The sequence below is a fragment of the Amphiprion ocellaris genome, chromosome 11 (assembly GCF_022539595.1).
Source record: "Amphiprion ocellaris isolate individual 3 ecotype Okinawa chromosome 11, ASM2253959v1, whole genome shotgun sequence".
Taxonomy (NCBI): Eukaryota; Metazoa; Chordata; class Actinopteri; family Pomacentridae; genus Amphiprion; species Amphiprion ocellaris.
Genome location: NC_072776.1, coordinates 17233941 through 17247621, shown reverse-complemented (window position 1 = coordinate 17247621; position 13681 = coordinate 17233941). Strand labels below are relative to the sequence as shown.

The following is a 13681-nucleotide window of genomic DNA, read 5'->3' as shown; positions in this document are numbered from 1 at the left end:
ATGAAAGAAGGCCTGTGTGTCTCTAAGAACTTGTCAATGAAAAAGCCATATAAACAATATTTTGATGTGCCTTAAATCATATTTGGGAGGATTTCTAAATAAAACATCAACTTCTTTTTTACTTCTCGAAAAAAAAAATCAGTGGGTGTGACGCATCGTGGATTCAAATATGACCATTTAATCAAACAAGTTGTGATATTTGCCGTAAGTCAATTCAGGGATCTTTTTTCTGATTGAAAACTTTTTCAGAGCCCCTTAGCAGACATGCAAAAAAAACAAAGTGCAAGGAAGAACAAAAGAATGGGAGGGAGAGGGAGAAAGGGAGGTGTGAAATGTCTGGAAGGAGAAAAGAGCATCTTTGTCTCAAACATTAGTTTCAAGACACTAGCCAACTCAGCAGGCGTATGCTTGTTCGTGTGCAAAGAAAATTACTGAAAAAAAATGTTGTTTTATGTTGTATGTGTAAGTGATCGTGTGTGTGTGTGTGTGTGTGTGTGTGTGTGTGTGTGTGTGTGTGTGTGTGTGTGCACAAGATGCCTTTACTGAGAGCCAACACAGCAGGATGTATGCTTGCTATATTGTGGAATGTGTGTGAATATGATTGTATGTCACAGAAAAGTGACTTTGAGTAAGAGTGCGTGTACGTCTCGAGGTGGTGTAATGTCTTTGTTCTACAGCGAGCACACACGTTAGCAGACAACACCAGATGGTGGGCTAAAATGAGACAACGGAAGAGGGGGAGGAGAAGATAGACAAGATCCTTCCATCATTTCATCATCATCCTTCTTCTGTTTCCTCTCCGTAAACACAAACAAACTCCCATACACCAACAAAAAAAGAGAGAGAGAGAGAGAGAGAGAGGGAGGGAGGGAGAAAAAAGGAATCAGATCTCTAGCCATATCACTGTTTGAAGTCTGCTGGAACATGCTTTAAAAATAGTTGGAACTGTATATAATGACTTGTGTAAAACAGCAATATTTAAAGAGGGTGACTGCTCGCAGCATTCCCATTGGACTTCAAAATGACTCAAGTTACTTTTTTTGCTTTCTACTTTTGGAGATAGCACAAAGTTGTTCCTCAATACTTAAAAAAAAACTCTTTCAAATATTAAAAAATGATGGGAAATGGAGATGTGCAATGTTGTCCTTGGCAAACACTGACTAGAAAGCAAAACGCATGTAGTAGCAAATATAGATATACAGATTATGTAAAAGCATATTTTTGTTCATGATTGAAAATCAGAGGCCATCAAAGCATACTTAGACTCATGCGGACAGAAACAAGGCTAATAGTCTTTCCTTAAAGTGAGCATATCAGGATTCTCATTTCAAAATTATATCTTTGAACCTACACGAGAAAGTGTGTCCAAATTTTTGACTGGTAGTGTATATTTTGTTCAATATTTGAAACTACAAAAACATCTCGAAGGCGGGTCTCTAGAAGACATTTAAAAAAATAGATTCAAGCTGAGCAAAGGTAAATAAATACAACTCCACAGTTGTACTGTTGAATTTGGGACTTTACTACTGGTCCGAATGACGGACAGTACAGTGTATTAGGCCTTTGTTCACAAGTGATGACAGTTACATATAGATTTTATATGAAAATACATGGCCATCATCTGCAGCAGGAGCGAGTCTATAAAAACTTGGAGAGTTATGTGGAAGTTTCTGTGAATGTTGTTTATGTGTGACAAGATCCCCACAAAACCTGCAAAACACGCTAGCTCGTGAGGTGCGATAATATTTTGAGGCTTATGCTTTGATTTTTTGGTGTGAAAATACAAACATGTGAAATTCATTGTTTCTGTGTACTCACTGCTTGAATAGACTGCATTTGCACCATCAAACAAAGAAGGTGTCACCCCAAAAGCTATTAGAAGCCAATCAACACTTAGCAACAGTAGAGTACAGAAAGGAAGGTGGCATGTAAGCTGCCACGCTTTGTTAAAACACTAAATTTGTTGATTGTTTATTATTAAGCGCTCTACTATATGCCTCAGAATAAACAAATTCAGATGTAATGCAACCAGGTTGACCCAGCTGTCATTTTAAACTGACCTGTGTGGATCATATTTCTACAATTCTGTCCTTCTGTCCTCATCAATGTGCACATTTCAATAATTACTCATGACTTACAGTTACTGATATTCACTTGTCTGGGTATATTTTGAAAACTCTCACCACTAAAACAGCTGTCAACTGATGATTACAGCTGTCCTGAATTCCCCCATCCCACGTATACACACATTTACTTATTACACCACACAGTAACACATTTAAATTTCAATCAAGGAGTGTGTTCACAGCTCCATTATGGAGAACTGTAATTGCGTTTGCTCTTGAAAAGTGTTGTGACTGCTGAATAAACACCACCAGCTGTTAATTAGACAGAGGTGAATTCTACCGGGGCGTGCTGTCTGTCAGGAAGACAGGGTGAGGCCAAGAGAGAGAGGGACACTTGGGAAGGGAAAAGGGAGACACACACAGACCGAAAAGCTGATTGAAATACTCTACATACAATAAGGGTGCACCCACATACACGCACTCCAAACCCTCTGTCAAGTAAAACCAAACTATACCACTGGAATTAAGAAGTTTGGATTTAATCTGTTGCTGCTTTCGTTTATCAAACAGCACCCAAGTCAGAGAGGATTTCGTCTTGCTTTCCATTTGCTGACTTATTTCCTCAACCTTCAGTCATCATTCTTAACATCCATCCAATCATGTGCTCATCGTCTACCTAGAACGGTTTTATTAAGTTCAGCTAAACTCACCAAAGTTAACTTGCAGCTCACTAATTAATCAGTCCTCACACTAAATTGTAGTCAAAGTCAATCCATTTTTCATACTCCCTCCTCATTTCCAGGTGATAGGTCTGTCTGCTTTAACACCAATTATCTCTTCTAAACCATTTTCTTTCATAGTCATATTTTGTCCAGATATAACCAACATTGTCATTCATTCAATTCAGCACCAACTGCAGAAATGTCAATTCTTAGATTAAAACATGGATTTAATCTGACATGTTCCATAAAACTTATGAAATGTGGAACCATTAAATCAAACATCTTCATCTGTCACATCATTAAGTTACATAGTTTTTATCATTTTGAAAAGGAAGTGTTGTGAAGCTGATTAGGCTTCAAGGTCTTTTCACAAATTAGCCCCAACAAGATGTCTTTAGGGAGCGGTAATACAAAAGTGTCCTTGGTTTGAACCTGCTGGTTGGCTGTGCTTTGGTGAGTGGGTTGGTTCTTACAGTCGTATGTACTTCTCTGTGTTCTACGTTAATTCATGATTCTAAATTGTATGTGTGTACATGTATTGTCCCTGTGATGTACTGGCAATGGATGGAAGTCAGGAATGAAAAACTAAAGGCCTTCTAACTAAGTTCAACATCACTGTCTATTTAAACTTGTTCTTTTGTTCAATTTGACTGAACATAAGAAATCAGCTTTTAAAGTCGGTCTGAGGACTGAGCGGGAAAAAGATCACAAAATAGTTTTCAGTGCTTCTACACACCCACCACACACAATTGCTGGCACAAAGACACCAACACATTTATCTACACACAAACACCAGTATTGTCCTTGAACCATAGGGTGCCTTAAGCAGTTTTCCAAACGGACAGCGAGAACTCAGGCAACAATACTTTACCTACGGGGCACATTGTGGCACTGAGTTTTTTATGCAAAATTACAATACTGAAACATTTCTTTTCTTAGAGCTCTGTTTCCTAAGTGGGTGAGCGATATTCTGGTCTCGTACCAATGCGGACAAGTTAAAAGTTGAGAGGCTCAAAGTTAAACTATTGTAGTAAAATTGTCAAAAAACATAAAAATGTTGCGTAACTTAGAAAAGTCACCGGGATAAAATGAATTTTCATGTTCATTTCCAGTCCAACGACAGTATTTTGTGATTGTTAAGTGATTTCAAAAACTGGCCAACTATTAATTCCATTTTTATTATTGTGAATTGTCCATGAACCGGTTTTATGATAAGTGATTTGTACAAGTGATACAGGTAAAAGTGCTTGTTGTTCTTGTTCAATCCAGTAAAAAGTGTACTGTGCTTGGATTCTACTCATTGTACTTAATTTGTCCACTATGGTTTAATACAGCGATTTGTCTTTTAGTTTGGACAAAAGGAACCCAAACTACAGAATGGAAAACATCCTTGAAAACATCTGTTACTGCAGTTGCACATCTATGAAGGCTACACTGTTTACATCAACAAACAATTGCAGAGCTATATAACATTATGATTCACTCTGTCTACAATTGGCTACCAAAGGAGCTTTCTCTCATAGTTTGATAGTATGGCAGTGTTGTGGTTGCAGAGGGGTTCTGAGTGGACACATAATAGGATGACAAGTGCAGTTATTCAACAACACAAAAAGGTATCCTTGGCACACACGCAAAAGACACTGGCATGGAGTTCAGACATGCGTACACAGCGAGACTCTGGATCAGATGCGACACTCATAAATGACCCTAAATGTTAATACGTGTACACACTCCAACACATCAGTGCTTTTCCTGTCTGCAGAAACAGAACTTCCTATGGGGCTCAGGGTCGCCTGCACATGTCTGTATGTGGAACTTCCTGGCAGTCGCTGCGGAAACATCAGTCGACAGGAGCGGAAAGACAAACAGTGGGAAAAGAGGCACAAAAAGCAGTATGAAAGCAGAATAAGATAGCGAAAGATGAGAAAAATGATCTACAGACGTGAGTGATGGGTGGAGAGGAGGCAAAAGCAAATTGCACCAAATCAAAAAATATCTTACAATAATTAAGAAAGCAAGCAAACAAGTGACACCAAAATGTTGTAAACTCCACCAGCTGTGAATGATGATAGAAAATTACCTCAAAGAACAAAGACTTACAGAAAAAGAGATGACTAAAGAGCAACAGGTTTATAGTATGACTAATACAAAAGAAGATGAAAAGAAGCTATTACCCACAATAATCTCTATATTGGTTATTGTGTTGAAGAGCAAGCATCATAAGAAAATAATGAGAAATATATAACAAGATAGAACAGGAGAGTTGAAATTATCATCAGTGCATGCATAATAGTTGATCATGCAAAGTCAGAAAAAAAGCATGGAAAAGGAGAACCAGAGTGCATTAAAGAGGTGTTTATTAATAAAAACAGAGGTGAAATTCAGCATAAACAGTGCAGTAAGGGAAGACTGGCACAAAAACATTATATTATCTATATAGAAGAAAGCTTTACAGTGGCCTCATTTGATTCAATCACAAAGGAGTTCTCTAAAACACTCTATTACATGAGTTCCTTGTTTAGTTAAAAAAGAGAATATGATTGGACAGGGAAGTGTGTCGTCTCTTAGGTCACTCAGAAACACCCTCAGTGACATTTGGGGTTAATGTCTACATAATGAAGCTGCTGAGGTGTGCATCATCCAGGCAAGTCTGATGATTGGACCAAAAACTGCAAAAATTAGATGGAGTTGAATAAATGGTAATGAAAAAGAAACCATTATCCTATATGGGCTAATAACCCTCCAAACAACTAGAAAATCTTGTGTCGTTGGCTGTGAGTACAACGTTGTGATTGGTTCTTACCATCTCTCTGGGCAGGAACATGTCTTCCTGGCGTAGAACCACAAGACACACACTCTCTCCCTGTCGAGTGCTGCGTAGCATACACACCAGCTCCTCCTGGCCCACGCCCGTAATATCCACACCATTTACCTACACGCACACACAAACCAAGCCAAAACAGCGTCATTGTCATGTATGATTTTTTTCACATCTCCAGAACACTTAACCTTCATAACAGCTGGGTGAGATTTTAAATGATTCTGATGACATCCAGCCTGTCCTGTACCTCTAGTATGCAGTCTCCAGACTGCAGGCGTCCGTCTTTGACAGCAGCTCCACGTGGCAGAATGTTTTTGACTAGAATAGGACCAGGACCATGTACTGAAGAATCTCTGGTTACAACAGTAAAACCAAGACCTTCAGAGCCTGGACACACGTAAACAAACACACACACATAAGTGTGAACAGAGAGGTGAATTACAGTGCGCATGGAAAAGTAACAACCCTAGGCTTATCTCAGCACATTAATATCCTGTACAGCTGCTTACTACCTGCCTTAATATTTGTCTTCTACAGGTTTTGAGTAAAAATCTCATATTCATCCTCCCACACACACCTGCCCTAAACTATTCCAAAGAACTTCAACATAGCATTGTTGACTCAGCTCCTGACTACTATAAGTGTAATAACTTAAAGCCTGAGGAGACTGTGAGCGTGTGTTGCCTTAAACCCTTTAGCTATAGCTGCAGCTCCAGTATCTGTAGGTGTGAAGGTTTTAAAAGTGGGTTCAGGTGTGGGGCAGAGAGCAGGAAAAGCAAATGAAGAAGAAACATGGAAGAGGTAAAAGAGAAATGAGTGTAACGCAGTGGAAACTGAGAGTGAATGTTCTGGAAAGGGAGGTGATGAAGATTAAAACACTAATCAGTGAAAAACACGTGCGCACGTACACGCGAACGTTGAATGAAGGCACTCGTACACATACATGCGTGTAGGAAAAGGCCATACACAGACAGAGGGACTGGTTGTGTGCTTTATAGACCTCATTAAGTCTGGTCTCTTTAGCAGAGCCAAGTCAGCAGTTTGGTCCAGTATGAATTCATATCAGCAGAAATGAACAGATCAATAAAGACTTAATAGACCCTGAAGAGAGGGAATCAGGAAGATGGAGAGAGGAAGGGTGAGAGGAAGGAGACTCAGCCAGAGAATAGAGAAAGGAAGCTGTATAGAAATAAGGTGAATTCTGGGCAAACAGCTGGAGAAATAAAGCAGATCCTTTGGAAACATTCAGAAAAAGGCAAGAAATGCAGATGGTTAAAAATGAATTTTGCACTCAGAAGATGAAAGATTAAACTAAATAGTAAAAAGTGAGTGAACTGATGTACATAAATAGAAGCAATATTACTAAATAGCAACGTTATTAACACACAGATAGACAGATAAGGACCATAAAAAAACAAATATATGGGGTGTGGGTGTATATATTTCCAATCATTCATGAAGTAAAAAACATTTCAGAAACATGCAGATGTTAGAGCTCTATAGAAAGAAACTGTACTCTGTACAGTATGTGTGGGGCTCTGTTCTGTAGCTAGCTGTTCCCCACCTTTCTTTAAGTCGATCCTCAGTCTTCGTCCTCCTCTCTTATTGGTTACCAAGCTTGTGAGGGCAGGGCTTTTCTTAAGAAGGGGGCTTTCACTCCTACCCTTGGGGGTCTAGTTGGGGAACATGCAGCATTCAGTTCAATTTTCCAGCAGTAAAATGCATTAAAAAGTAAGACTGCAAGACAACATTTCAACAGAAACCTTCTCAACTCAAATTACATATTTGAATTGCCTTGATTTCTTACATTCGGCATGTATCACATCTAAACTCTCTGGATTCCCTGAGCTGTTTTATTTATAAGACATGTAAGCAAATAGAGTGTGATACTTATTGTTTTGTATTTTTGTTACAGCACAGTAACAAGTGTCCACCTACAAGTTACTGTCAGTGTCATTCATTCATTTGCTTAAAGAATTTAAAATGCTGTATCTAGACTGAAGTATCTTCTATTTTTGTCTGTTGTCTGCAGAACTTTGTAAAATTCACTTCTATTGTGTAATTGTAAATATTTACAAAGTAAAAAAAATCTATCTAGATTTTGTTGAAAAACCGAACGTGATAGAAAATTACATAAACACACTGTAATTCAAGGGAGGTGAAACTCCACAAACAGGCCAATATGTGTAGCCCAGCAAAATGCTTCTGAAACAGTGCAGCATTTGTGCATAACAGAATGACTGCAGAAACTTATTTTTAATAAAATAAGATAATCTGCTGTTGCTAAGTAACTGTTGCTTCCATGCCAGCTGTTTTTCAAATGTCAGCCATGTCACCATGGCGATGTGGACAACACAGTAACATGTGTTTGTGTTTTATAAGACGTGATATTCTAGGAAAGAGGCAGGAACCAACTACAAAATAATGTGAGATTCGTACTGTTTCTACAGTCTGAGCATCCATATATCCTCATAAAATAACAATAAAATTAAAAAAAAAAACAGTTTGTGTAAATTTTGGAAAGACTCGGGGTAAAGGCCATAGGACACATTTTGAAAAAGGTGATTAGGCCTGCATGTTCTTTACGAAAGTTGTGTAGCTAGTGGCACTTAACTCTGACAAGAGCCCTGCAGGCAAACAGAACTCTGGCAACTTGCCACTGTTGACTATTAGTGTGACAAAGTCCATAACTATATGTGTCACATTTTATGTCCAATCAATTAATACTGTACTTTGATTTTTGTTAAAACATACTTTTCATATTCATATTTAGCTTTAAAGGTGGAGTATGCAAGTCAGGAGAAAGATTGTTCATGTTATCTAGTTAGCACATTAAGACAATTAGCATGTGACAGATTTACCGTACCTCCTGCTTCCACTGCCCACTTCCCCCACCATCTGTCTTCGCCCTCCCTTACCCCATTTTCGTGTACAAGACGTGATAGAGCTGTGTGGATCGCCTTAAGGCACTTTGTTTCCCATTTACAGAGCCAGAGCTATGTAAGAACACCCTTCTGACATCTTTTTTTCAGTGCAGATACAGAGCAGATAGCTAGCAGACTGTGAGGAGATATTCACTGAATTTGACAAAAAGTGCATTGGGTTAGAATCGCATACTCTTCCTTTAAAAGGCCTGACTGACTTGAAGTTATTTCAACCACATTATAATGTCTGTGAGATTAAAAAAAAACTGCTTCAATAAGTTAAGACAAAGTTAAGATGTCTCTGAGGCCAAAGTGATCTGTAGAATGTATGAAGCATGGTAATTTACATTGACAGCAGGCTCAAGGCTGGCAGCTTCCTCTGCCAGTCGTGTGGCTGGATTCTCAGAGGGCTTAAACACCGGTTTGGCTTTGATAAGTGGAGGTGGCTCTTTGGTCCTGGTGACTCGGGGGCTGTTGTTGGGACCGGTGTTGTTTCCAAACAGCTGACCGATAAGACTCTTCTCATAGCGTTCTCTGCTGGAGGAGGGCACGACTTCCAAGCGTACGACTGGGGAACGCATTGCCTGACGAAACACATCCTGGGCTCTATAAGGAAGAGGCGGAGAGGAATGAAGACAAAGAGACAGGCAATGAGTAATTGGTGCAGAGGAAGAAACGGAGAAAAAGTTTTGTTCAAGCTTTTTTGCAAATTATGTGTACTACATGAGGCTCACATTTACCATTAAAACTAATCATGTCATTAATCATAATTACATTCAGGGTGTAGTTATCAATTTCTGTCAAGAAAACTAATTATAAAAGGATATATAACTCAATTAGGAGAGAAAAAAGATACATGGTATAAATACGGTATTTGATTTTCAAAAAACGCAATACACCGTAGCTAATCTTAGGGTCATTTATCTTTACTAAACTGATTTTAAGGAACTGTCGTTTCCAAGACTGCCGAGTATTGCTGTAACAAACAACTGTGTTTACTGAAACCTTCGGTGATGCCTAAATGTGATCTGCAACAAAACTTGTATGAATAAAAAAATAAATAAAAATTCTTTGGCATTAAGAAATGTGTTTGAAAGACTGTCATGTATGAAGCGGTCATTTGTTAACTGTTCATATGATCTAAACTGCATTACACTGTACACCATTACGAATCTATTTCTGTTTTGTTAATTGTCAGCATCTGGTGGTTCACTGTGTCTTTTAGCTTCACTGAGCTCAAGACAGGACAGAACAGGAGCACAGAACCATGACACCTGTACAAAAGGCCACATCAATCTCATGATCTATAAAAAAGATCATTTTGCAGAGAATTACTTTATATCAGATCATGCTAAATAAGTTAGAGGGACCGTTGTGTCAGGAGCGATCGGTACACACCATCATTCACCTCAGATAACCGACCGAGCAAATCCAGTTTATTTAAATTTTATTGGATTACACTCCTATTGTTTCCCGCCTAGATTATTATTACATGGATAATGATTATAACCATCTGTAACTGGAGACTATGTTTAGAAAGTCATTTATGAATAATATCCATCTTTTAATAGATGAAAAACGAAATAAAATTACTTTAAATATGGCTTTAATATAAGTGGACCTTAGTAAACTATTATAGATATACTTGGATGATAAAATGGAATTGTGTGAAGGATTTTTAAACAATCACTCAAGTTTGCTTAAAGCACATTCACAGAGCACTTCATTAAGAACATCTGTACACCTGCTTATTCATGCAATTACCTAATCATCCAGACATGTGGCAGCAGTTCAATTCATAAAATCATGCAGACACAGGTCAGGAGCTTCAGTTCATGTTCACTTCAAATATATCAAACATCAGAGTGACTTTGACCATGGCATGATTGTTGGTATGAGTCAGGCTGATTAGAGCATTTTGAAAACTGCTGATCTCAGTCTCCAGAGTTTACTCACATCTACAAAGCGGGAGTTCTGCAGATGGGAATTCCTTATTGATGAGGTAGGTCAGAGGAAAATTACCCAAACTGGTTTGAGATGGCAAAAGGTAACTTTTTTCAGAGGAGTTAGCCACTCTTTATGACTGTGGTGATCAGAAAAGCATCTCAGAATGAGTATCCGTCTCCAATGGGCACAGGGCCACAGGCTCAGCAAAACTGGAAAATGCAGTTATTTCTGCTGAGGTACAGAGATGGGAGGGTCAGAATTTGTCATCAATAATATAAATCCACGGACTAAACCTGCTTTGTGTCAACAGTCCTGGCTGCCAGTGGGGTGAATGTTTTCTCGGAAAATTCTGGACTCCTTAAGACCAATCAATCATGGTTTGAATGCATGGCTTATATGCATATTGTTGCTGACTTGGCAGTTTTATTTCACCCAACCTCCAATGACATGAAACCATGTAACAATGCAAAAGTCCTCACAAACCAGTTTCATAAACATCACAGGCAGTTCAGTGTACTTCAGGGGCCTAACCAGTCACCAGATCTGAATCCAATACAACACGTTCAGTAAAACGGGAGATACGCAGCACAAATGTGCGTGACAAATCTGCACAAATAATGTGATGCAATCGTGTCAACATTTACCAGAATCTCAAAGGAATGTTTCCAGCATCTTGTGGAATTCATAGCAACAAGAATGGAGGCTATTTTGAGAGCAAATAGATGTCCTACAGAGTATTCATTTGGTGTTCCTATTAAAGTCCTCGGTCAACGTAATGAACATTTGAATTTGCATCACATCTAGTATTTTGTTACACATAAAGACATCCATGGATATGTTTGCTTGCAAACTAAAGACTGTATGTTGTGAATACAGGAGGCAAAGGTAAGAAAATTGTAATTTAATACACCGAACATCAGCATCAGTACAAATGACTACTGAACAAGTAAAAATTACTAATGTGAGCACAAATGGCCATTTTGTGCACATAAAGTATAGTATGCCTGTCAACCTTCATAGACTACTGAGCAACCCATTGATTTTATTCTGCATTTAAATCCAAAGGCCAACATCTGTGAATGATGCACTGAGCAAAACTGGTCTCTGAGTGGGTGAGTGTGTGTATAGGTGGTCATTTCTCCTTCATTCTTCTTCGACAGGATTTGCATCATGAACCCATTCAACACAGTAAGCAGTCGCAGCAAGTGCTTGTGTCACACCTTCTTGAATAATGACACTTAAAGTGATCTTCATTGTATTGAGGACACAATACAGTACAATGACACTAGATATAAAAGTGGTGTGTGTTCACCTGTGTAATAGGGCCATTGTGGAAGGATGATATCATTATTGCTCCTGATTGGACGTGTGCAGGCATATATTGTATAAAAACGATATTCTAATCAAGCAGATTGTGTCAATACAGCTGCCAAGCAGGGACAATGACAGAGTGTAAGTGCAGCATTCACAGTGATCAGTGGACTTCCAATGGCCTACTTACACTTATTTCACTGGATCAAGCTACATATTGCAGTACCACCTGCCATGACGGAACAATGCTGGCAATAGTATTTGTGTCAATGTTAAGAAATGGTCTGGATATATCTCATGCAAGATTTAAGAGCACGTTGTTTCATTGTTATTAAAATTTGGCTTCCTTTGTTCACTTGCATATGTGTTTAAGACTGAATGTGTGAGGGTGAAAACCTGTCTGTGTGCATGTGTGTGAACTGGTGTTAGTAAGAGAGCACACACGGCACAATACACCTGTCTTTGAACAATAGGTGCAAACCTCTCCAAAGATAATCCATTTACCTCCAGTACAGCATAAAATACCTCACACATAATCTCATTACCACACTGAACGCTGGACAGGAACTGTTGTGTGGACTATATAGTCACTGTAATGTGTTCTAATCATTGTAACATCCACATCAGGACTTGTAATCTGTGGCAGTCATTTTACAGGTGTGTCTTTTGTCATTTTAATGCAAAGTAATCATATTACACCCACAAATACAGTCATGTTAATGTATTTCTACTCAGGCGTTTCAGTGGCACAGTAAGTAAGCAAACTCTACCGAGAAACATCTGGTCTCAAATGAATCTTGAACAAATGTTTCCTTCAAGGAATGACATGGAACAAGCATACGCACAAAGGCCAACTCTAAGAGCCCTGCACACATACATAGATTAATTCGGAAGCAACGCTCTCTGAACATCTGCCAAATGTCTTTTCTGCTGTTCTTTGTGGTGGCAGTACATCAGTAATATAAGCCCTCTGACAATGGAAAGGGAAACAGGCGCAGAAGAGAAAAGACAGCAAGAAAAAGAGTAATGGGCTATGTGAAGTGCCCTGAGATGACTTATGTTGTGAAATGGCAGTGTATAAATAAAATGTAATTGAACTGAATTGAATAAAAGAGACACTGGACCTGACCTAAAATGGATTTAAACATGAAATATGCCTACTCATGAGTAGACTTTGATTGTATTGTACTTTTTTAGATCATGTTGAATGATCACAGTAGCTAAAAGATCTGCAAATTAATATAACTGGAAATTAGTGCTCAAATCAAATTCACATAAAATCTTTCAATCTTTATAGCCATGCAGAAAGCCTTCTTTGTCCTTTATTTGCTCTTTAAAATCACTTTAAAATTTATTCCTGAGCACTGATTAAACCCCTAAAAACCTTTCTCTTGATTTAGAAGTCTTTCCTTGTAAACAATCCCTACCTTCCAACACCCCTGCCTCTTTCTCCACCCACTTTCTGCTACTTTGTGCAGATAGAGCACACTAGTTAACCTCTACTCAAACATTGTAAATGACAAGTTTCAATACTGAAGTAGTTCAGCCACACATGTTTGACCTGGAAACCAATTTCGATGAAGAATCACAACACAGAAAGTATCACCCCTCAAGCTGATGGGAGTGATCCCAGGTTTGTTGTTTTTGCAAACTTGACAGCCTGAATTCATGTTTTTCAGACTGGCATTGGTACACTGTTCACAGCATTTTAAACCACCATATGGACATATTAACAAGGTAAAAAAACTTGAATTTTACCAGAGGGGGGGTCTTTAATTAGTAGTGGCCAGAATCTCCAACATACTGTATGTAGCAAAAAATCTGGTTGGCTACACTGACATCTAAGTGAGAAAATATGTTGCTTTTCAGCAATCTGGATAAGCTGAATGT

At 38.6% G+C, this 13681-nt stretch overlaps 1 protein-coding gene across 7 annotated transcripts in view; it reads right to left on the bottom strand.

Moving 5' to 3' along the window:
* The window catches only part of pard3bb (par-3 family cell polarity regulator beta b), a 234162-nt gene that overhangs the window by 151296 nt on the left and 69185 nt on the right, over positions 1 to 13681 (bottom strand). For all 7 annotated transcript variants that reach the window (XM_055015197.1, XM_055015198.1, XM_055015199.1 and 4 more), the window contains 4 exons: positions 8881 to 9139; positions 7174 to 7282; positions 5857 to 5996; positions 5592 to 5720 (listed from right to left, as the gene is read on the bottom strand). In XM_055015197.1, the coding sequence (XP_054871172.1) occupies positions 5592 to 5720; positions 5857 to 5996; positions 7174 to 7282; positions 8881 to 9139 (637 nt within the window). The remainder of the gene's footprint in view (positions 1 to 5591; positions 5721 to 5856; positions 5997 to 7173; positions 7283 to 8880; positions 9140 to 13681) is intronic.